This window comes from Peromyscus eremicus, chromosome 2, assembly GCF_949786415.1.
Source record: "Peromyscus eremicus chromosome 2, PerEre_H2_v1, whole genome shotgun sequence".
Taxonomy (NCBI): Eukaryota; Metazoa; Chordata; class Mammalia; order Rodentia; family Cricetidae; genus Peromyscus; species Peromyscus eremicus.
Window position 1 is genome coordinate 62,717,803 of NC_081417.1, and position 23,485 is coordinate 62,741,287.

The window sequence follows — 23,485 nt, forward strand, 5'->3', positions numbered from 1 at the left end:
TGGAGGAGCCGCCCCGACTGCGGGAGTCCAGGGAAGGAGGGAGTAGAGGCCGGGGCAGAGGGCGAGGGTGGAGGGCGCTGGCGGCGGCAGCCGCGGAAGGTGAGGCCTGCTGGGACCCGGGTGTTGACTCCCAAGTCCTGCCAAGAGGGGGCGGGGCCGGGTGGTGTGTGATCTGAAAGGCAGGGAGTGACTGATGGACTAGGAGTGTGTCTGTGTGAGTTCGAGGCAGCGTCTGGGTGTGACGATGTCAGAGTGTGAGGCTCTGGAACTGGTGTCATCTGGCGTATCTGTCAGCGAACGTGACTGCGTTTGAGAGTGTGATTGTAGCTGGGTCTGCTTGCTGCGGCACAGCGACTGTGGGAATGCGGCTGTCAGTGGGCAACTGTTGTGTGTGTGTGTGTTTGTAAGAGGGGCAGGGACCACACCAGGGAGTGTGTCTTGGGAAGCTCCGTGGGGGTCTTAGATTTTGTCTGCCAGTGTGAGAGTGGGTGGCCGGGTTTTTGTGTGATAATGTGTGACTTCAGAGATAGAAGAGCAAGAGCGAGCCTTGTGACCGTGGTGTGTGCTATACCCTAGCCTAGGCGGTGTGCGAGTGAAGCTGTGTTCTTATATTCGGGGGAACTTCAGTTGTTGGGGGAGACTGACTTCTACCCAGCCTGCAGCATAGACAGATCCACCCCCATTGCACATGGCTGTCCTTCTTCCTCTGCTCAAGATTTGTGGGGGGCTGAGGATGCAGCTCAGTCAGAGAGTGCCTGTCCAGTGTGAGCCAGGGCCTGGGTTCCGTCTCCAGTGTTGAAAGAGTAAGTCCCATCGCTGGTCCACTGCTCTTATTTGAGACAGGCCACGCGTATCCTAAGCCTCTGGATTGCTGGGATTACAGGTGCGGCACATCTGTTTTTATAAGTGCTGGGCATCAAACCTCGGGTTTTGTGCATGTTAGGCAAGCTCGGCCAATTGCGCTCCATTCCTAGGTCCCTGGTCTAGTGGTGTTTCTGTTTTCATGCCTGACTGCGTTTCTTCACATTTCTTCCGCTGTCCCCATGATTATCTTCCTGGAGAGATTTTTATCTCTCTCACAGATTTTTCTCCCAGGTGTCTCTGTGTCTCTGCTTTTCTAGTTCTGACGGCAAGCTGTCTCTCAGTTTCCCTATGCTTGATTTCCCTGTTTACTCTTGTTTCTGGCCACACAAGGGCTTGTAACCTTGACCCAATGCTGATCTGTCACTAAGAGCTCCTGTGAGCTCCTTATGGCTAGGAGTCGCTTTTAAGGGAGCACTGCGAACTCCCTGCACCCCCTCACACATAATGTGTATGCCTTTGTGTCAGTGGGACCACTAGTAGACTGAGATGTGTAAATGTGTCTGGGTCTGAGTGTATCAGGGTGACGACTGTGAGTGACTGTATCTACGAATATGAGTCTGAGGGTAGCCGTGACTCCAGTATATCTGGCACCAAGGGATCAAAGGCATTTCCTGGTGCTGAGGCCCAACGGGTGGAGGGGAGAATAGAAATGGCTGGAACTTCCAGGGAAGGGGGGAACTGGACCCTGGCCTTTCCTTATATTCTCCAGTGTGAGGCCTGTTTTCCCCCGGAAACACAGCCAGCTGTGCGCGTAGGGAACATTTGTTGGAGAATGGAAAGAATAGGAATGAGTGTGTGTGTGTGTGTGTATGTGTGAATTTTTTTTATTGTGCCCACATGTGTTCAAGTGAATATCCTTGTTTTAGTTAACTGTATCCAGCGAGTCCCTGAGTAGATATGGTTTTGGTGGCTCTTCTGGCGACAGGGATGGAGGCAGAAGCAAACCTTCTCTCCCTCTTGCTGGTCCTGGCTGTGTCTCTGGCTTCCTTTTCCAGCTTGAGGGGGGCGGCCTCTTCCCTTCCCAGGCCCTGGGGTGGGAGGGAAGGAGAGAGGAGGGAAGAAGGGGTGGGAGGAGGGGGCCTGGCTAGGGGTGGCTAAGCTCAAGGCCCAGAGGGGGCGGGGCAGAGAATGGGAAGGAGGGGGTGGTTCTGGGGTCCCAGGACTGAGTGGAGACAGTGCTGTAGCCTGTAGGAGGAAGTCTTGGAGGCCATGGACACTCAGCCACTGTGATTATCGAGGTAGGGCGAGGCTGAACAGGGTGAATGGGGCTGGGGACCTTGGGGGTGGGCCAACAAGACATTCAGGGTGACACAGATATGTGAAGGCCTCATTCTGTTTTACTCTGGAGGGGTCTTCTGGCACTCTGACTAAGGCCTTGCCCTCTGCTCCTTCCTTGCTACCTTGTGCTGCTGGGTCTCCAACCCAGAGTCTTTTCTCTCAGCACCCCGCTCCTTCCCTGCACGCACATTTCTCAGATTTTGAGTTCCTGCTGCTCCCAATTCAGACCTCTTGCACACTGGCCCCCACTGCCGTTGCCTCTGGTCCTGAACACCCCCCCCCCCCACTTGCTGCTGTGGCCCCCACACCAGGCGCCTGCTCCTGCAGGCTCCCAGCTCCCCTCCCTTCTCCGCCACCCTGTCTCCATCTCCATCTGCTGGCTCCTCGCCTGCTCTCAGCCTCTGGCAGCAGCCAGGGCATCTGGATCCGCTTAATTCTGCAGCTCCAGCCTGCACCCTAGCTCTATCCAGCCTCACAGGCTTGAGACCAACAAGATTTCAAGCCAGGCCCATCTGAGTGGCCCAAGTACTAGAGTAAGAAGCCAGGCCCAGGCGAGAGGCTTGGCCACCAGAGCAGGCTAGGCCTCATGTTGTGATTATAAGGCGCATTTGGACCCATCATGCCAGCTCCCTATCTTAGGGTGATGAGGTCTCATCTCATTATTTGCTGTATGTTGGCCAGAGGCAGTAATTAGCCTTGGTCAGGTTGGTGGCGAATGCCAGAATTTCCAGCAGCTGGATTGTATGGGTTAACGGGAGTGGCTGAGCCAGTGCCAGTCCTTGGTGCCAGGGGTGGGTGCCAAAGGTGATGTGTATGTGTGTGTATGTGTGTGTGTGGGGGAATGTTGGCATAGTCTGTTGCCTCTGGCTTTTGTTCTGGGCCCTTAGCCCAGGACTGAGATGAACTGTGTGTGTGTGTGTGTGTGTGTGTGTGTGTGTGTGTGTGCACACACGGGAGCACACACACACACACACACAAGGACAAATATATATTGCACTGGGTATATGGTGGAAAGGGGACTTCAGGTTAGAGTCCTCAGTCATTTCCAATAGCTCCATTTCTCCTGATGCTTCAGTTTTCCTTAAGGAAGCCCAGCTTTGGAGAGGATGAGCCAGGTCCTAGCTCATCCACGGGCAACTCTTAAGCCTCCTTTCCCCCCACAGATGAGCAGCAGCTGCTCAGGGCTGAGCAGGGTCCTGGTGGCTGTGGCTGCAGCCCTGGTGTCTTCCTCCTCCCCCTGCCCCCAGGCCTGGGGTCCTCCAGGTAAGAAAATGCCACTCTGGGACCCCCTTAGGAGACTTGCTGTTCTCACTCTGGCCCATTCCTGTGGCCTAATCCCCCCACCATTTCTGACAGCCTGGGTCCCTTCTTTATCTTGTCCCCATCCCCATCATGCTTTGACCCAGCGACCCCCTCCCCCACACCCAGGGCTTAGCAGCTTGCCCCTCACCCTACCAGTCTCATGAATGGGAGGGGGGTACAAAAGAAGGGCTTCACTTCAGGAATGCCCTTCACAGGGGTCCAGTATGGGCAGCCTGGCAGGTCCGTGATGCTCTGTTGTCCTGGAGTGAATGCTGGGTAAGTGTTCACCTACTTGCTAATCTCATACTCATGGTTCTTTCTTGACCCTGTCCAGACCTCATGTTCCCTCCTGTTCTTGCTTCTTCTGGCCACGATCCTTGCCTCTCTGTCCTAACCCTCCGGCTGTTCTTATTCAGTAGAAAATTCAGCCAGTGTTGGGGATGTCGCTTAGAGGGCTTGACTGGCATGTATAAGGCCTTGGGCTTGATACCCAGTATCAAAAAATCATCAGTTAGTTAACTAGCCAGTATGTTTGCGTACCTGCTAAGTGCCTGGTCTGTTGTTGGCTCTGAGGTAACAGCAAGATGCACGTCCTCAAGAACTTCCATCCTAGTAGGGAAGACAGTAAGCACTCAAGAATCTTGCTGGGTCAAAAAGCAGCAGCCACACACGTACAGGTTAGAGTAGACGCACTCCTGACAGAGGGAACAGCTTGCGAAAATGCCCTGAGGTGGGAATGGCCTTAGTCAGGAGGAGCAGAGAGAAAAGAATGTGGCCTGTGGGGAAGGAAGGGTGAGGTGATGAAGGAAAAGAAGGCAAGAGCTAGACCACAAGGGCCTTTCTACAGGGAAGGGAACTGGGGTTCAGTCTCTTCCTTTTCGTTTTTATTTTACTACTTTGTCTATTTATTTTGATACCTGGGAGTGGTCTGGAGCTTGCTATGTAGCCCAGACTGGCCTTAAACTCATGAGCCCCCTCCTCCAGCGGCCTGAGGTGATAGGCACGCACCACCACGCCAGGCATGGGACTGTGGTTTATTGCAAGCGTGCTCAGAAGCTCCCGGAGAACAGTTGCATGGCCTGACTTAGTCTCTCCCTTCCATCACTTCGTCTCGCCGTCAGGACCCCAGTGTCCTGGTTTCGGGATGGGGAGTCGAGGCTGCTTCAGGGACCCGACTCTGGACTGGGACACAGACTGGTCTTGGCCCGCGTGGACAGCACTGACGACGGCACTTACATCTGCCAGACCCCGGATGGTGTATCTGGGGGCACGGTGACCCTGAAGCTGGGCTGTGAGTGAGGGAAGGTGGCCGTGAGGAGCCACCGCATTCCCAAGGGAACCTGGGGCCCCGAGCAAGCCCTCTGGGATAGGGAGGAGCTAGGGATGCCTCAGTCTTCAGCTGTACCCTCTGTCTCCAGTTCCCCCAGCTCGTCCCGAGGTCTCCTGCCAAGCAGTAGACTATGAAAACTTCTCCTGTACGTGGAGTCCTGGCCAGGTCAGCGGCCTGCCCACCCGCTATCTTACTTCCTATAGGTATGTGTGCCTGTGCAACTGGGGATGCTGGCGTGACATGGGTGTGGCAGGCAGGGAGGGAAGTTCTGACAAATTTCCAGAGAAGGCAGGGGGCCCTCTTTTCCTCCTGACCTCAGAGGACACCCTTTCTGTCAGGAAGAAGACCCTGCCAGGAGCTGAGAGTCAGAGGTAAGACATGAGAGAGAGAGACACTGGGGATACTAACTTGTGACTTATTTGCAAAACCCAAGACCATATCCTCCCTCCTAGGGAAAGTTCATCCACAGGGCCTTGGCCATGCCCACAGGACCCTCTAGAGGCTTTCCGATGTGTGGTCCATGGGGCAGAGTTCTGGAGTGAGTACCGGATCAACGTGACTGAGGTGAACCCACTGGGTGCCAGCACGTGCCTTCTGGATGTGAGGTTACAGAGCATCTGTGAGTACCCCAACCCCTGGCCTCCTTCCAGATTCCCATCACAGAGACTCCAGACAGACCCACACCCCCCTTGCTCCAACTTCCAACTAGTCCTCCCCTTTTCATACATAAAGACCAAGTAGTCAAGAGATGGGTTCTGTACACACTCTAGAGCAGCAGTTCTCAACCTGTAGGGGCCACATATCAGATATCCTGAGTATCAGAGATTTACATTATGACTCATAGCAGTAGCAAAATTATGGGTATGAAGTAGTAATGAAAATAATTTGATGGGGACAAGGGGGTTCTTCACAACATGAGGAACTGTATTAAAGGATCACAGCATTAGGAAGGTTGAGAACCACTGTCAAGAGGCTGCTGCCACTACCCACAAGTCCTTGGCTGCCTAACTGACTCCTGCTTCTAGGCCCCATGCTGAAGGCAGCCCAGTCTCATGCTCTCCCTGTCCAGGAGAAAGGCTGGCTGGTCCCTTTTCCTTCTTGATCTGAGTGTGGGGGGGAGAAGGCAGTAACACTTAGGTTGGAATTTGGGTCAGTGAATCTTCTGTGGATGATAAATTTCATATCACTCAAACTTATCAAAATCCTGCTATTGGATTGCTGCTTATTTTATAACAAGGATGACAGACAGATCCTGAGGCTGAGTGATGGAATTTGACATTTCCCCTCCCGCTGGGAGGTGTCTGACTAAAACAACTTTACGTACACACTGCCCACACTGCCCACACTGCCACACTGCGCACATTGCACACACTGCCCACACTGCCACACTGCCCACACTGCACACACTGCACACACTGCCCACATTGCCACACTGCGCACATTGCACACACTGCCCACACTGCCACACTGCCCACACTGCCACACTGCTCACACTGTGCATACTGCCCACACTGCCCACACTTCACACACTGCCTACACTGCACACGCTGCACACACTGTGGGGAGTGGGGAGGAAGGGAGGAGTACCTGTCACTTACCCTGGACTTTGTGTCTGGCTGTGCTTAGTGCGCCCTGACCCACCCCAGGGACTGCGGGTGGAATCAGTACCTGGTTACCCGAGACGCCTGCACGCCAGCTGGACATACCCTGCCTCCTGGCGCCGCCAACCCCACTTCCTGCTCAAGTTCCGGTTACAATACCGTCCAGCGCAGCATCCAGCCTGGTCCACGGTGAGGTCTGCAGTGTGTCTCAATCTTGACCTTCGGGTTCTGTCTCTGGTTTTGAGATCTTGAATGTTCTGCATAGCTTCTAGGCGTTGACTGTCTCAGAAGACCCAATTTCCCCCTATATAGTGTTCCCAGGTGTCTTTTCTGGCTGGGGCTGGGCAGGTTCTCTACTTACAACTTAGACCACACCCTGAGAAACCATTTTTACCTCCAGGTTGAGCCCATCGGCTTGGAGGAGGTGATAACAGATGCCGTGGCTGGGCTGCCCCATGCGGTACGAGTCAGTGCCAGGGACTTCCTGGATGCTGGGACCTGGAGTGCCTGGAGCCCAGAGGCCTGGGGTACTCCTAGCACTGGTGAGAGACAAGGACAAAGAAAAGGGCAGAGCCCTTACCCCAAAGCAACTGTCAACTAGACAGTTTTACCCACACCCTTGTTACGGTCTTTCGACACTGCTATTACTGTCCTACACTATAGCCCTGATGGCCTGCAGCCCTACTCTACCCTTAGCCCGAGTCTACTTCTGCACTTAGAGACTATATGTCTGCAAGTCTACAAGGCAGATCCCGGAAACTGGCCACACCCTTTGAAACTGCCTCTTAAGCCCCCATCTCGAACCTAGGTTCTAGTTCTGCCCCTGCCTTAGGAAGGCAGAAGCTTCTCTGTACACTTCTCAGGTTTCATCTTCCTTCAGGTCCCCTACAGAATGAGATGCCTGATGGGAGCCAGGTACACAAACAGCAGCAAGAGGCAGTAGTCGCTCAAGAGGACGGCCCCACCCCTCCAAGACCTTCCTTGCAGTCAGACCCAAGGCCACTTGGTAAGTTTGGGCCGATTGGTGAAGGTGTGTGGAAGATGGAAGTCCTAGAGAGACGATATCACCAAGCATGGCGGAACATTGCTCTCCCAGTGACTCACGACCTTCTCCCTCAGATCACAAGGACCCCTTGGAGCAAGTGGCTGTGTTAGCATCTTTGGGAATCTTCTCTTTCCTTGGTCTTGCTGTTGGAGCCCTGGCTCTGGGGCTCTGGTAAGTGAGTGCCACTGGTTCCTTAGCTGTAACCCCCAACAGCTGCTTTGATGCCCAGAGACCACATCCATTCCCACCCGCAGGACCTCCTCCTGTTCACTGCTTGCTGAACCTGCCTGGTTTCGGAACGCCTTCTCCCCAGCTGACTGTGCTCTCCCTCCTGCTTTTCACTAACCCCTCACCCCTTGCTAATATATATCCTCTTGGAGGAGATGGGGGACTGGGGTAACAGCTGCCCTTTTATCTTCAGGCTGAGGCTGAGACGGAGTGGCAAAGATGGACCTCAAAAACCTGGGTTCTTGGAACCAATGATTCCAGTGGACAAGCTTCCAGGTAAGTAGCACTTAGTAATGTAGGCCCCCCTTGAGTGTCTGGCTTAAGAACCTGATGCCCTAGTGATTTCATGTACCGGGATCACGGGAGTTGGGGCTTCTCGTTTTTATATCTAGACTAGGGGAAGGGGTAGACCTTTCATTCTTGAGTACCTGGTCTCAGAAATGGGTCTCTTCCTTCTTGGAGTACTGGGAATCCTAGGTAGCTCCCTTCATTTTCAAGGTGTTGGAACTGGAACTGGATCTTGCCCCCCCCCCCCTTTAAATGTCTTGGATAAATGCTTGCTCCTCTCCCTGATTTGAAAAAATTAAATTGTAGTATTACTGTGTTATGTGTGTATGATATGTGTGTGCAGGCACATATGTGCCATGGCACATGTTTGGAGGTCAGAGGACCTTGTGGAATCCTTTCCACCTTCACGTGGGTGCCAGGGATTGATCTCAAGGCATCAGGCTTGCTTGGCACATGCTTTACCCACTGAGCATCTTGCTCCCCACCCCCTAGGCCCAGAGCTATGTCTACTTTCTTATCTTTAGGGTGTTAGGGCTCCCTCAAAAGTGGCCCCCCGTTCTTCCTCAGAGTGTTTGGTTTAGGAATGCTCCCCTTTTATTCTCAAAGGATGTCTGGACTCAGTCCTGCTGTTGCATGACTTGCTCCCTGCTCTTCTAGGCATCCCAAACCCGCAGAGGACCCAGGAGAACTTCAGCTGATCCCACCTGTAACCCTGTCAGGCTGGGGTGCTTAAATGGGCAGGCAGAGAGAGGCAGGGCAGTGGATCCCCGTGGATGGAGGTCTCAGAAGTTGGAAGCCCTTTTCTTTGAGACCCGATATTCCAAACGTCCTGCCAGCTCAATGCTGTCTGAACCTCTGATGTCATCCTTGAGGTGGAAGTCCACTTGAGGAATGTGTGTAGATGTGCGTGTCTGTGTCCATCTGTGACTGTGTGTATGTGAGATAAGGGACATACATTCTCTGTATGTGTGTATATAGATGCTTGGAGAGTGTGTGCAGACCTTGGCCTTGGCCCTTGTGGGGACTGTGAAGAGTTGAAATAAAGAGACCGAAGAAGTTTTTGGAGATTACTGTCTAATGTTGTTTTATTAGTTTTGTTGTTGGGGGCTCGAGTACATTTTCATTTGTAGTTCCAGATTTAAGTTGGGCAGTCCTCTGGACCCTTTTTCCATGGCGCTCAAACCACCGAGCCAGGCTATGGTTCTGAGGATGAACACAAACACTGCGCCGAGCCAGGTGAAGCCTGGGAAGGGAAAAATCCAAAGCTATGCCCGGATTTAGGAGATGAGCTTAGGTAGGGTTCAGGGGTTGGGGGCAAGAGCCAGACAAAAACTTGAGTAGGCATCAGAATTAGCATTGGGGCTGGGATTGGGATCAGCATGAGGTGTTCTGACTGAGGCAGTTAGAGGTACCAAGGTTGGGGGCAGAGCTCACACAATAGCCTGAAGGTGACAGTCTCCATCAGCCTCCTGCTGTTCCACATGGATGATCTTCCTCAGTAGCTTGTTCGGGAGTGGTTGTCTGTAGAGCTGGGTACAGCAGGTAGTGCTGGAGGGCAGTGGCAAGGCTATAGAACAATAAGGTCATGTCTTCAGAAAGGTCTAGACCCACGGCTGCTCTATTAGATAGCTGGAACTTTCTGGGCCCCGTCCCTTCTAGTCCATCCACTCATCGTTCTGTACCCTCCAAGCACTTACCTGCTCCAGGGTCCAGGCTCAGAAGCAACACTATCAACAGGAGGCTGCTGGTGGGTGAGAGCCCCTCCATGCCGCTCAGCCTAGATACTTCTTCCCTTCTCCTCCCCACCCTACCTTTTATCTAGTTGCGTTTTGCCTGGGGCACTCGGTGAGTCAGAGACAGGTGGCAATACCTTGCTTATCTTGTGATACTCAGTTCTAACTCTTGGCCTGCTGTCACTGACCCCATCCCTTCCAAGACTGCCATTTCCCATGGGCTCCCAAGCCCTGGACAGAGAACTCTGAAGAGAGGTAGTGAATGGTGTAGGGGCTGACGTTACAGTGGCTAAGGACAGCCACGATTCACTGGGCATCTACTGACAGGCATTTATACTCATCCCATAGGCACACATTCATAAGTCATACGTTGGTCACGTAACCCCATAAAGTCACACCCATGACTATATAATCATAGACAAAACCATACAGCTCCAGTTATACCCCAAAGTCCCACTGCCATACATTTGCATTTCCACAATCATCCCTCTGTACTATCATATACTACAGACATATTCTGATGGAAGAGTTTATGGGGGAGGAACAGAAGCTAGCACTAACCTGTCTTCATTTTCTCCCTACTCCCTGCCCTGGCCTGCCTATGTTATCAGGAGAAATTGATGGGACTGGGTCCCTAAAACAGACTCTTCTTGGCTAAGGGGGGAAGTGCGGTGGATAAGGAGGAGAACCACAAGCTCTTTGATGCCCGATTGCTGATGTTAAAACAGGTGAAAGGGGGCTAGCCTGGTGTACATAGTGAGTTCCAGGCCAGCTGGGCTACATAGTGAGACCCTGTCTCAACAAACAAACCAACATCCCAGAAGACGACAAAGGCCCTCTCCCAAATCTCACCTTCTTGCTTCTCCTTAGTCTTGTTCCATGGATGCCAGCTTGTCAGTGGGAGCCTGGGGGTTTCCAGACATAGTCTCTGGCTTGTTGGAGACATCAGACTCAAGAGCTAAGTTAGGTCTCTTTTGATTCAAATTCCATCCTCTTTACACTCTGGGCTCAAAGGAATATACCTCTCCCAACCCAGGTTCAGAAATCCCCATTTTCCCAAACTCTGAGCACCCCATCTACTTTTCCCTTCTTTCTCTTCCATGCAAAATTCCTGCTCATTTTGAGTCAACTCTTTCTGTAAAGCTGTGGAATGCTGGGGGTGGGGCATGCTTATTGGGTTAATGGCTCGGACTCCTAATCCGGGAATGTCAATTTTCAAGTCCTGTTCTGGATTTGAAATATAAACTGAGCCACAACCCTAAGAACCCATCTCTTATCTATATGTTGTATTTTCTGCTAAGAGGCCAGTCATTCTCTGTAGATAAGCTCTTGGGATAGGGCTGCCACTGGCTCTGAGCAGCTTGCTCTGCTATAGCTAGGTGAGACTCTAAACCTTGCTCCCTCCTGACAAGGGTGAGACCCAAAGACCCTTCTGGACATGGTCTCAGCAGTCTTCTGACTGGGAGGATGTGGACCCAGGGCTAGACAAAGCATCTGATGTAGACACCGAAGGAATGGCTAAAAGTTTGCACACTTTTAGTATTTGAAAGTAACCACAACCCAGGGGTCACTCATCTGGAATTTTTGGTACCTGAGGCTTCAGTGTGTCTCTCTTACTCCCTGTCTAGACATTTGTCCCAAGGCTTGGGTGTAGCATCAAAGAGAGACAGAGACAGACTGACAGGGAGGAGAGAGACAGAGAGATAGATAGATAAATTCTGAGGAAATCCCCCAAGTTGTATCATCTTGCCTTATATGTTTTGTTAACTAGTTGCCTGCCATTTGTGAGCTCCCCTGACTTGTCAATCCAGAGATCTTTGGAAGGCAGAAACATTTTCCTGGCTGTGTACCCATCTCTCCTTTTTTGGCTTCTCCAAAGATAGGAAGGCCAAGTCTTCTTTCCCAGCACAATCTGCTACGACAGGGGCAGTGCCAGGCCAAAAGTGAGCTTTGGGCTCATCCAGAATCCAGGCTGTCTCCATCACTTAATCATCAGGTGAGGAGGCGAAGGGAGCAGCCTGACTCTGGCCACTGTAAGAGTTGGTTCCAGAGTGATTTGGGTTGGATAAAAAGGGGCGGCAGGACTCTTCTGGGGATGCCAAGTATCTTTAAATCTGGGATCAGGGGCTGGCAAGATGGCCATGGTGCCAAGCCTGAGGACCTGAGTTAGACCCCTGGAACCCATATGGTAGAAAAAGAGAACAGACTCTCACAAGCTGTCCTTTGACCTCTGTCTGCATGCACATGCACTGTGGTGGACACACACACACTCGTAATTTAAAAAAACAAACAAACAAACAAAAAAACCCAAAAAAACTGGGCTCGGACTGGAGGAGTCGGTTAGGGGTTTTAGCTGTAGGAAAGGCCTTGGACCCTTAACCCTTGTCACTCCCCTGAGGTAGACTGCTAGAGACAGCTTCTAGGAACAGGTCCTTCCTCTCGCTGACAGCTGACTCTGTAACTTTGGCTAAAATGTTTTAGATCCACTCCCAGGAAGAGAAGATTCTTCAGGCACTTGGCAAAGTTCCGGCTAGAGGAAGGCAGTAACAGCTGGAGTTGTGGGAACATTGATAAGTGGCAGAAATATGTGGCCTACTGTGTAGGTGCTTTTGGGGAGGGTGTGGTGGGGTGGCAGGGAGCCAGTCACTGATAGTAATTGGAAGCCTGACGATAATTGGGGGCCCTTAGGAGCAACGGAGGCCTTGGCATGCAAGGGCATCCTACCAGGGAGGGACGCCCTGCGAGTAAGAAAACAGCAGGTGTGGAGTGGGATTCCCAGCACCAGTGGCGGCTGCGGCGGTAAAGTCAGGAAGGCAGTGGGCGTGACTTTAAATCTTTAATGCACCGGCTGTCTGTGCAGCGGCGGTGGGGGTGCGACAGAGGAGACCACGACCTGAGCGCTGGGGAGCAGGCCTCAGGCCGCTCGACAAACAGCTCATTAGGCCCCGCAGAGGCTCCAGCTTCTGCTCCCGGGGGTGCGCCGAGCTGTAGGGCGACCCGACAATGACATGAGGCGGGGCAGGGGCTCCTGAACTCCCCCACATCCGTCCTCCGACACTGAACCTCGTTCATGCCCCCGCGAAATCGCAGCCCCCTCACCTCCGCTCCCTGCGCCACATTCGCAGCCAAGGAAAAAAGTAGAAGCAGCCCCAGTAGATCCTGCAAAGAGAAGGCAGAGCCGGACCGGGAGGGGCGGGGCTGACCCACAGACCCCACCCCTGGAACCTCGCCCGCCAGCAAGCCCCGCCCCCGGGGGCTGGACATCAGCAGCCCACGCCCCACGAGGGCCCGCTCCGCCCGCCCCAGGACGCGCACCTTCCCCCACCCCCGGCCTAATATCCCTCCCCCGCACCACCCGCCTCCACTCACTCCTCCTCCGCTTCCAGCGCCACCTCGTATCTCCTCAATCGCGACATGTCCCGGGCTCCGAACGGTTCCTGGGGAGCAGCATGATACGAACACTTATTCCCAGCCGCAAGTCCCCTTCTCCATCCTTCCTAGGACGAGTCTGAATCGTCCTCAGGTACTCTGAGGCAGGTGGCCCCCCGCAAGCCAATTGCCACATCGGGACAGGATGGGATGATGATATGGTAGTCACTGGAAGTTAAGGCGTTAGAAGGACGGTTATCTAGGGACCCGGGCGTGGAGTCGTCCAGGAGAGCGGTCTGGCAGCAGTGGGGCTGGGTCATTTAGGGCCCTGGATGAAGATTTTTCAGGGGCTGGAGTCACCTGAAGGGGGGCTCAGGGGTCGGCACAGCCTAAACTCCCCGCCCTCCCTGGCTCCGCCCCGGAAACGGACCGTTAACAATTACATCACAGGGATACCTTCGCACTCGAGGGGTGGGGCTTGCGTATCACCCGGAAGGGGAGGAGCCAGTTCTTCGTCGGAGGAGGCGGGTTCAAAGTGTTGCGCTGAGTGGTGGCCCTGTGTTTTGTCACTGGAGGGGCGTAGTCAGGAGTTTATTAAGATACTGGATACGCAGGACCCTCTTTCCTAGGGACGGAGTCAGATTTTAGAGTTCCACACGTTGGTAGACTGTGGCCTTGGCCCGAGGCCGCAGTAAAAAGTGCTTTGGGGCTCTCCCCACAGGGTCTCTCCCCCACCTCCCCGTCCCGCACCCCCACTTTCCTGACTTTGACCCTGTCAATTGCTTTTCTTGCTTGCCCAGTTCTTGAATTACCTCAGGACGGAAGGAATAGACCCCCAGAGAGAACACAGCCTAGACTAGCTAGGGTAGGGAAGTATTTCTTAGTCAAATCGTCTAATGGTCAGAGGGTCATCGCTCCTCCTCTCGAGCTGAGACAGTGATTTTTATTTTTTCAGTCATTTAGTCAAATGCTATTGAATGTCTAGGAAATGGTGTGCCCATCTTATTTATATTAGATTTTTAGCTTGTTGATGAGCGTCTTGGGAACTCTTCTTGTAACGGGCATCTAGAGTGAAACTTGTTGAAGACCTTCCCCTTAGGTCTGTGGAGCCTGATGCTTTGTGGTGTTAACTGTTGGAACTGAATGCAGTAGGAGTTGGTAACAATACTTTCTCATTGCGTGGATTCCGCGCTGTCTTCCTGGTTGTGGAAGCTTTTGGGGGAGGGGTCCCTTTTAAACTTCTTAGTAGGTGCATTAGTTTCATGCTCCTTGGTTTCTGTTCTGACAGCGCCAGCAATCAGGAGTTTGAACAAGGCGTATGGTGGGAAATACGGCATAACATCTTGCAGAGGGCTGGAGTTTGGATTCCAGCACCCACATTGGGTGGCTCACAACCACCTGTAACTCCAGCTCCAGGGGGAGCTGATACCTCTGACCTCCAAGGACACCAGCCCTCCTCTGCATATGCTCCCTCATAATTAAAAATAAAATAAATCCCAACCAATGCACATAAAATCAAATTAAAAAATAAAATAACTCTTTAAAACAATTTAAAAAGGTGTGTGTGTGTGTGTGTGTGTGTGTGCATTGTTATCCTTAGGGAAAGTTTGCAGTACTGATCTCGTGAGGTATTTGAACTGTCATTCTCAAGGGTGGGAGTCAGGATTTGGCACAGGGTTAGAGTAAAGAGCACCCCTTAACTTCACTCTCCTGCCATGATGGACAGACTGTAACCTTGAACTGTGAGCTAAAATAAACCCTTTCTCCCTTAAGTTACTTTTGTCAGAGTATTTTATTTTATTTAATTAATTTATTTAGAGACAGGGTTTCTCTGTGTAGTTTTGGTGCCTGTCCTGGATCTCGCTCTGTAGACCAGGCTGGCCTCGAACTCAGATCCACCTGGCTCTGCCTCTCGAGTGCTGGGATTAAAGGCCTGTGCCACCACCGCCCGACTGTCAGAGTATTTAATGGCAGCAAGAGAAAAGAACCCAAGACACCCCACCTCTTCCCTGTAGTTCTGAGCTATGTGGGGGTTGGAGGAGTAGGGACGACGAGACAGTCTCTCACTTTCTGGGAGCACACTCACAGGAGCAGGGCAAGTCTAGAGAAATACACCTCTCAGATTCCCCAAGGTCTGCTCAGACCCACATAGCCATCATCTAACTCCACTCCTCCTGGGGGTGAGCAATGCCAAAAGAAAATTCTTTAAAATCAGGTCCAATCTGATTTTGCATTTCTGGTTGCCAAGATTTTACCCCCCTGACCTGGCCGTTCCTGCCCCTCTCTTCTTTCGACCAATTTTCTATATTCTGTAGCCGCCGGGAATCAAGAGATGAAAATAGCCCCGTTTCTACCATGCCCTCCCTATCTTGGCGACTCAGGGAGTTTTGGAGAGAGAGGTTGGTGGGCTTACAGAGAAGCAAGGGAAGTAGGGGTGAAAGAGACCTGGAAAACAGGCCCAGGAGGCATTGGTTACCAACCTGTCTGAGTTCACTGAGAAAAGTGCATAAAAATTACATGAGGACTCACAAATAGGTAGAAAGGGACAATGGAAGCCTGGGTTCATTGTGAGTCAGGCCCCCAAGGCTGTATTTGCCCAGGACACATGGTGTCTTGTCCTGTACTGCACTTATGCAGCCGCTGGGGGATTCTAGAAAGGAAGCCACATCTGAGGTGATGTGACTTGCCGTGCTATAGTGTTGAAATATTTCCCGTTTCTGAAGGTGGCTGTTCTGGTCTGCTTGTCTCAAGATATTTCATTCCTAGCATATCCTGTGGCTATTCTTGAGAACAAGTTAGAAACGAGTGAGTGTCCAAGAGCACTTGGAGAACTCTCCTACAAGACTTAAGAAAGATTAGAGGGGAAAGGCTCTGAGGAAGACTGTTGTGGGATGCTAGGCTCTTTTCTATTTTCTCAGCCTTGGGATATATAGTGTGATGGATTTAACTGTGGTCTGCATTTTTCTGGTCTTTCTTCCCTCTGTCTGTCTACTCATGTCTATATATTCACCAATCTTGACCCATTCTTTCCTCTTCCATTATTCTTTTCACCTTTTAAAATACCTTCATCTCCATGTCCACTGATCAGTTATGACATTAACATTTGTTGATTCTTAAATGACAGTTGCCATGTTAAATACTTCAAATTGTCTCATGACAGCTCGTGAAATAGATTGCTTGAGGGCTGTTTTGTTCATACAGGCCACTTCTTTTTCTCTTGCTTTTCATTATCATATTTATTATTATTATTATTATTATTATTATTATTGACAGGGTTCTCACTGTGTAGCTCTGGCTGTCCTGGAACTCCTTATGTAGACCAGGCTGGCTTTGAACTCACAGGCATTTGCCTGCCTTTACCTCCCAAGCGCTGGAATTAAAGGTCTGCAACACTACATCTGGTTCTGACTTATTATTTTTGAGACAAGGTTTTGCTATGTGTTCCAGACAGGCTTTGAACTCATGGCAATCTTTATGCCTCAGTCTCTCCTGTGCTAGGATTATAGGAGTTTGCCGTTTTATATGGTAGTGGTGGTGGGAGCTATCGACCACAGTGCTGTGATTGCAGTATGCCAATCCCTGAACATTGTGATAAAGACCTGAGCATTTAACACAAGCACGACTAACCAGAGCTTTGCATGATATTTGAAGTTTGGATGCAGGAGGGCCAGTGTTTCAGTTCGGTCTCTATGAAAACTTAGACCTGACAAAGCACTGAGGCTAAAGAGGCTGAGTGTTCAGATCTAAACAGCCATCTGTATCAACCCTCTCTCCCCAGCTATGGCTTGGGGACCATATTAGAAGAGAAGTGGAAAGAGCGTCAGAGCTGGAGGATGGGGAGGAAGACTGTGCAGCGCAGTTTTCTGACCGTGAATGACGTGGCTAGCCCACTCATGAACGCGCAGAAGCAGTGGTTACCCGCGTAAGACCTTCAAAAGATTCGCTAGCCAAAATTCTGTCCCAGATGAGGTAGATGATCCCCAGCCCCCATCGCCCCCTTCTGAGGAGCTGTTGGTGGTTGGTAGCTGCCAGGGGAGGGGGAGTTTCTGTTTTTGTTTTTTTTTTTGTTTTTTTTTTTTTTTGTTTTTTGTTTTTTTTGCTTTTCGAGACAGGGTTTCTCTGTGTAGCTTTTGCGCCTTTCCTGGAACTCACTTGGTAGCCCAGGCTGGCCTTGAACTCACAGAGATCCACCTGGCTCTGCCTCCCGAGTGCTGGGATTAAAGGCGTGCGCCACCACCGCCCGGCGAGTCTCTGTTTTTGAAGGATGTGACCACTGGCAGGTTTCCCGTGCTCTCCTGGATGGCCCCCCACACCCACACCCACATTAACAGCACTAACTGGACCTGGTGGGTTATCAAAAAAAAAAAAAAAGTTGGGAGGCAGGTGTGTTGGAGGGCTATGGAGGAGCTGGAGGAAGGAAGTGAGAGTAGATATGATCATATTTTGTTGTACGCCTGTATGGAATTCTCAAGAATAAAGAGAATTTTTTAAAAAATCGGAGAGCTAGAGAGACTGCCAGGGACCTGAGTTTGGTTCCCAGTATCTATGCCTGATGGCTCACAACTGCTTGCAGCTCCAGCTCCAGGGGATCCATCACTTCTGACCTCCGAGGACATCCAAACACATGTGTCATAACCCCCTGTGTACACAAGTAAAAAGATAATAAAACTAGGTCTAAAATAACCCCTTAGACCTGAGGTGTCTAGCGGCCATGTTTGCTGCTACTAAAGAGCAGAAAACGACACTCTCCTACGGTAAGAATAAGACCCCCACACAGAAAGAGTGAAGAAAGGGATGGAGGTAAGATGTGGAGGCGAGACCACTCGAATCCTTGTATGACTGGTGGTCAGGGTCTTTCCACATCCTTGACTTCTTATCCAAAGAGTTGAAAATAGGAGCTCGCCCACGTTTGACAAGCAGCAAGGAAATTATTCAGACAAAACAGTAGAAAAGATCAGAGTACATCATAAAAGAGCAGCCAGCCACTTGAGTGAAGGTCCTCAAGGGCCCCAATGCTTTTATTTATTTATTTATTTTTATTTCGTGTGCATTGGTGTTCTTGCCTGCATGTATGTCTGTATGAGGGTGTTGGACCCCCTGTAAGTGGAGTTACAGTTTTATAAACTGCCATGTGGGTGCTGGGAATTGAACCCAGTGCTCTTAACCACTGAGCCATCTCCCCAGCCTAAGGGCCCCAATTCTTATTTGGGACTTCTTTTTCTGGGGTTAAAGAGGAGTTTGGGCCGGGCAGCAGTGGAGCACGCCTTTAATCCCAGCACTCAGGAGGCAGAGCTAGGCGGATCTCTGTGAGTTCAAGGCCAGTCTTATCTACAGAGCAAGATCCAGGACAGGCTCCAAAACTACACAGAGAAACTCTGTCTTGAAAAAACAAAAGCAAAAACAAAAAAGAGGAGTTTGGTCACAAGGGGCACAGTGAGGGTGCTTTTCTTTTGTTACTGGTAGTTTATGTCATGTAATCATTTTCCTACTGTGCATGACCGTTTCCATAATGCCCTGACTTTAATCATATGCATATTTTACTTAGGAGGAAGAGAGTAAATAGGGTATTCTCCCTGAGTTTACTTGAAGACAACATTTTGGCTTATTTCACATGCTACTCAAACTAATTCAGACTGGATCAGCCTTTCTATCTTCAAACCAGGTACACTGGGGATACAGTTGAATGAATAGAAACGTCTAAATTTGATTGTTACCAGGACCTGAGAAATCTACTCTATTGTTCAGAGAGGGAGGTGTACAGGTGAAGCTCTGAGGGTATTCTGGAGTAGCTAGGTACATTGGAGAGGGGTGTACATGTATAGTACATGCATGTAAAGGAGCTAAGCTACCAAGCACATTATTACAAGGGGGAGGGGTGTTACATAACCCAAATGAAGTCTTAGGTTACTAAATTATTTCCTGTGCATGCCTGTTTCACCTGGATCCCATCAGGGCTAAAGGTCATCTCCCACCCTACCCCCACCTTCCCCCACCCCAGGCCTAAGATTTATTTATTTTTAAAAATTCTCTCTCTCTCTCTGTCTCTCTCTGTCTCTGTCTGTCTCTGTCTCTGTCTATGTCTCTCTCTCTCTCTCTCTCTCTCTCTCTCTCTCTCTCTCTCTCTTTCTCTCTGTGTGTGTGTGTGTGTGTGTGCCTGTGGAACCCAGAGAGTATATCAGAACCCCTGGAGCTGTAGTTACAGGAGATTGTGAGTCACCTGACCTTGGTGCTGAGACTGAACTCAGATCTTCTGCAAGAGCAGTACGTGCTCTTAACCACAGCCATCTCTCCAGTCCTGAAGACACTCCTCTAACAGATCTAGTTCTGTGACGTGACAAACTTAACTTTTTTTCAGTCCTCCTGTCTCTGTTTCCTGAGGGCTTGGAACTGCACATCACCATGCTCTTGACTCAAGTTCGTCTTTTGAAATATTACTATCCCAGTGCTTGCCTAGCATGCATGAAGCCCTGGTTTTGATCTCTTCCACCACAAAAACTGGGCATGGTAGCTTGTAGTCCCATGCTTGGGATCTGGAGAAGCAGGAGGACCAGGAGTTCAAGTCCATCCTCCACTACACAGTGAGTTTCAGGTCAGGTTGGTCCACGTGAGATCCTGTCTCAAAGGCCAAACAAACAATGAAGACAAACAACAATAACCAGACAAAAAATCCTCTACCCCAATTCTTCTTTAGGAAGGACTTATTTTATGTGTATGAGTGTTTTGCTTCATGTATATATATATATATATATGTACACCACATGCATACAGAGCCCATGGAGGCCAGAAAAGGGCATCAGAACCTCCAGAACTGGAGTTACAGATGGCTATGAGCCACCATGTAGATGCTGGGACACAAACCAGGTTCCTTTGTATGAGGAGAAGTGCTTTTTATCTCCCAAGCCATCTCTTCAGCCTCTCTATTTCCTTTTTAAAAGATTCCCTTATTTATGTAATTTATGCATAGGGGTGTTTTGTCTGCATGTACATAGGCACATCAGAAGAGGGCATTGAATCCTATGGGACTACAGTTATAGATGGTTGTGAGCTGCCATGTGGGTGCTGGGGATTGAACTCAGGTCCTCTGGAAGAACAGGGAGTGCTCTTAACTGCTGAGTCATCTCTCTAGCCCCTATTTCAATTCTTTTCTGCACTGTTCCTAACCTAAAGGTGTTCTAGTAAGGAGCAAGACAATAAATGTAGAACTGAGCAAAACTTCCCAGCTGATAGGCTCCATTAGATCATGTCCTTTTATTAAGTCAGTATGTGCTCTCCAAGTGGCTTGTCAAAGTATTTCTCCAAATATTCCTCTTAGGAAAAAAGAATTGTCTTTGTATGATTGTGTGTGCAGTTGTGTACATGTCTGTTTACGTCTGTATTGTGACTATACACTTAATACTTTTCTGGCATTCTCTTGATGTGAATATATATATATGTATATATATACACACATATACATGTATAGTATGTATATATTGTTAATGTATACTGTGTGTATATATGTGTGTATATAGTATATATATATGGTGAATATATACTGTGTATATATGTATATATACATACACACATACATATAGAGCATGTATATATTGTGACTACATACTATGTGTGTAAATATGTATACATTATATATAAACATATAAATATATAGCATGCATGTATTGTAAATATATACTGTGTATATATGTATATCTATATGTATATACACAACATGTATATATTATGTACATTATGTCTGTAATATATATATGTGTATAGTATGTATATTATATAGCATGTACATATTAGTATGTATATATTGTGAATATTTCTACAATATGTAGTCACATTGTGAATATGTACCTACATATGTGTATGGAACATATGTAGGGTCCTTTGGAGGTGTCAACACTCTTGAGTTAGAAGCTTCCTGCCTCACTCTCCTGAGTATGGAGATTACAGATGTGCACCACCTCACTGAGCTGCTCTTTTCTATTTTTAATTTACTGTGACTCAAAGTAACATAATAGAGTCAGGCTGAGCCATCCCTCCAGTTCCTTGCCTCAACTTCTAAGTGCTGGTCTTATAGATGATCTGTGCCCATTCTGTACTTCTTCAAGATTGACCTACAGTTTTCCTAACTGAATGAGAACAAGTGATGTTGGTTTTTCTGTGCCCGGCTTGTGTCTCTTGACATAAGAATCTGAGGATGCTTTTTCAATTTATCTCTCTGTGGGGCTCAGCTCCTAGGGCCTGCAGGGGACGTTACATGCCCAGGAAAAGGAGGACATAGGGCTGGCTTGAGATCTCAACTTTGAGGCCTGCAGAGGGAGTCTGGTGAATAGGACAACTTCCTAGCCTGGGGAACCATGGCTCTGGCCGAAAATATGAGGATGTAATATTCCAGAAAGGATTGGAAATGAGCAGGAGACCAAATGACTCAGCTTCTGAAATTCCCTGACCCTGGGGAGGGGTCCATTTTCCTTCCCATGCTTCCCCAAATCTGATCATATCCAGAGGGTCGTGGCTCAGACCCAGGGGCAGAGCTTGGCCCTGTAGGCCCCGAGTGGGTGGAACATTGCTAGAGTTCCAGGAGAGCTGGGACACGAGGAGAGGGAAGTCTTGAGCAACAGCTCAACTCCCCTTCCCTGTCTCCCTCCTACCCTCTGGAACTTGAGTAATGTCATGGCTGGAGTTAGTTTTTTAATACCTTCCTCCATCAGAACTTGTTATCTAAGCCACTCTGAGCCCCGGGGTACTTGGGTTTGGACTGAGCTTGCTTGGGAGAAATTCAGGAAACTGGGCCCCTGGAACAAAGCAGAAGTGAATCGTTCAGCTAGAGATGCGGAGTTCTGGACTAGAGAGAGGCAGGGGAGGTGAGTGATGGCGGGAGCTTTGACAGTGAGTGGCGCACTGGGAAGGTGGACTGGAGAGGTTGAGCACATACAGACTCAGAGGAGAGACAAAGGGATTGTGCTTCTCCCAAGGTAAGTAAGGAGCCGGAGCCTCGGTGGTGAGAAAGACCGCGGGAGCTGGGGGCTGAGAGAGCTATTTTTGGTCAGATTCCTGGGGGTGGAGCCAGAGGATGGCTAACCCAACTCCAGTGCGCGGTCCTGAGGCTGGGCTGGAAAGCAAGTGCCAGGACTATTAGGCTTTTAAGGGAGCAGTGGGTTCAGTACTGCAACCGCCCTGAAAGGGGGAGAGGCTGGAGTCAGGGATGGGCTTAGTTCAGGGGACCGAAGAAGCTGCACAGACTCCGGAGACAAATTAGAGTAAGAGACCCATGACTTTAGCCCACTGCAGAGGAAGACACAGATGGCGGAGCCGGGAAACATAGATCCACGTCTGGCTTCCAGGCTGTGGAGCCAACTGCCTGTTTGGGTTTTCTTCTTGGCATTCTGACAGATGTCTAATTCCAAAACCAACATCTAGATTCTCAACACTTCCCTCCCAGCTTGTCCTCCTCCCCCAGTCACCAGTCTCTGAGAATGTCACCGCCATCCTGCCGGTCGCTCAGGCCTGAAGACTTCTGCTATCCTGGGTTTTCAGTTTCCTTTATCCTTCATAAATAGAAGCTCTGCGCTAGTCTGTGGCTCCATCTCATATGTACGTCTTTTCCAATTGCTCCCTCCTGGGTTAGACCAGTGCCAACTCCTTCCAGGCTGCGACTCTGCCTTCCTCCCTCTTTTCTATCCTCCATTGTCCAGGCCACCAAGGGGATCTCTTAAAACTTTAAACACGGTCATGCTGCTCCCTGGCTGCAATCTTTCACAGCACTTAATATCAGATCTTCATTCCTTCCTGTGGTAACCTGCAAAGTCACGGGTCACGTGACTCTGGCCTCCTAGTCCCAACTCATTTCATATCCCCTCCCTTCCTTGTCTGTTAGGCCCCAGCCACAGCAGGCACTTCTCTTTCGTGACTGGCTTTTGTTTTTGGCATTAGCTTAAAAAACTCCTCAAGAGTGTCCCCTGGGCATTCTATTCTAGTGGTAACAGTGGAACTGGTGGCAGTGTCTTCGCCCTTGAACTCAGCAGCGTGTGAAGTACCTGCGGCCAACTGCCGTGCAATAAAAGATTAATATTAGAAGAAAGTAACAAACACCCACTAAGCTCTAGGATGGTTTCAGAACTCATAACTATAGATAGCTTTTCTTCTTTTAAACGACAGGGTCTCACTATGTAGTTCTGGCTGATCTGGAACTCACTGTGTAGATCAGGCTGTCCTTGAACTCACAGATATCTATCTGCCTGATATCAGCACTCTTCCTCCTGAGTGCTGGGATTAGAAGCGTGCGCCACACATCCCACCTGACTGTAGCTTTTTAACTCAGTTTTTTCTTCTCCCCTGAGCTTGTACTTGCTTGATTCCCCTTTTTTCCCATCATCCTTTGCTCCATTCTTGAATGTGGCTTTTTATGGTGGCATTGTTACTCCCACCAAGACTCTAATTCAGTGCTTTCCTTGGGAGT

The 23,485-nt window shown here is 49.9% G+C and overlaps 2 protein-coding genes and 1 long non-coding RNA gene across 6 annotated transcripts in view; 2 read left to right on the plus strand and 1 right to left on the minus strand.

The window, feature by feature from the left end:
* Nucleotides 1-9,003, plus strand: Il11ra (interleukin 11 receptor subunit alpha). 2 transcript variants are annotated; one of them, XM_059254161.1, is made up of 13 exons: nt 1-99; nt 3,306-3,405; nt 3,660-3,720; nt 4,566-4,735; nt 4,863-4,977; nt 5,113-5,145; nt 5,227-5,393; nt 6,401-6,564; nt 6,776-6,917; nt 7,256-7,381; nt 7,495-7,591; nt 7,842-7,924; nt 8,594-9,003. In XM_059254161.1, exons 2-13 carry the CDS (start codon nt 3,306-3,308, stop codon nt 8,632-8,634), a joined length of 1,299 nt encoding a protein of 432 aa, XP_059110144.1. In that variant the 5' UTR covers nt 1-99; the 3' UTR covers nt 8,635-9,003. The 2 variants fall into 2 exon arrangements, with proteins under 2 accessions (XP_059110144.1, XP_059110145.1); XM_059254162.1 differs by lacking the exon at nt 1-99 and adding an exon at nt 2,022-2,102.
* Ccl27 (C-C motif chemokine ligand 27) lies at nt 9,004-13,510 on the minus strand. Its single transcript, XM_059254167.1, is given in 7 exon segments — nt 9,004-9,085; nt 9,087-9,179; nt 9,371-9,503; nt 10,522-10,601; nt 12,769-12,828; nt 13,039-13,106; nt 13,399-13,510. Coding segments are annotated over 6 exon segments (474 nt in total). The 5' UTR covers nt 13,086-13,106; nt 13,399-13,510; the 3' UTR covers nt 9,004-9,024.
* Nucleotides 12,980-23,485, plus strand: part of LOC131903542 (uncharacterized) — a 33,101-nt gene continuing 22,595 nt past the window's right edge. For all 3 annotated transcript variants that reach the window (XR_009377532.1, XR_009377533.1, XR_009377534.1), the window contains exons 1-2: nt 12,980-13,192; nt 18,584-18,700. This is a non-coding gene — a long non-coding RNA (uncharacterized LOC131903542). The remainder of the gene's footprint in view (nt 13,193-18,583; nt 18,701-23,485) is intronic.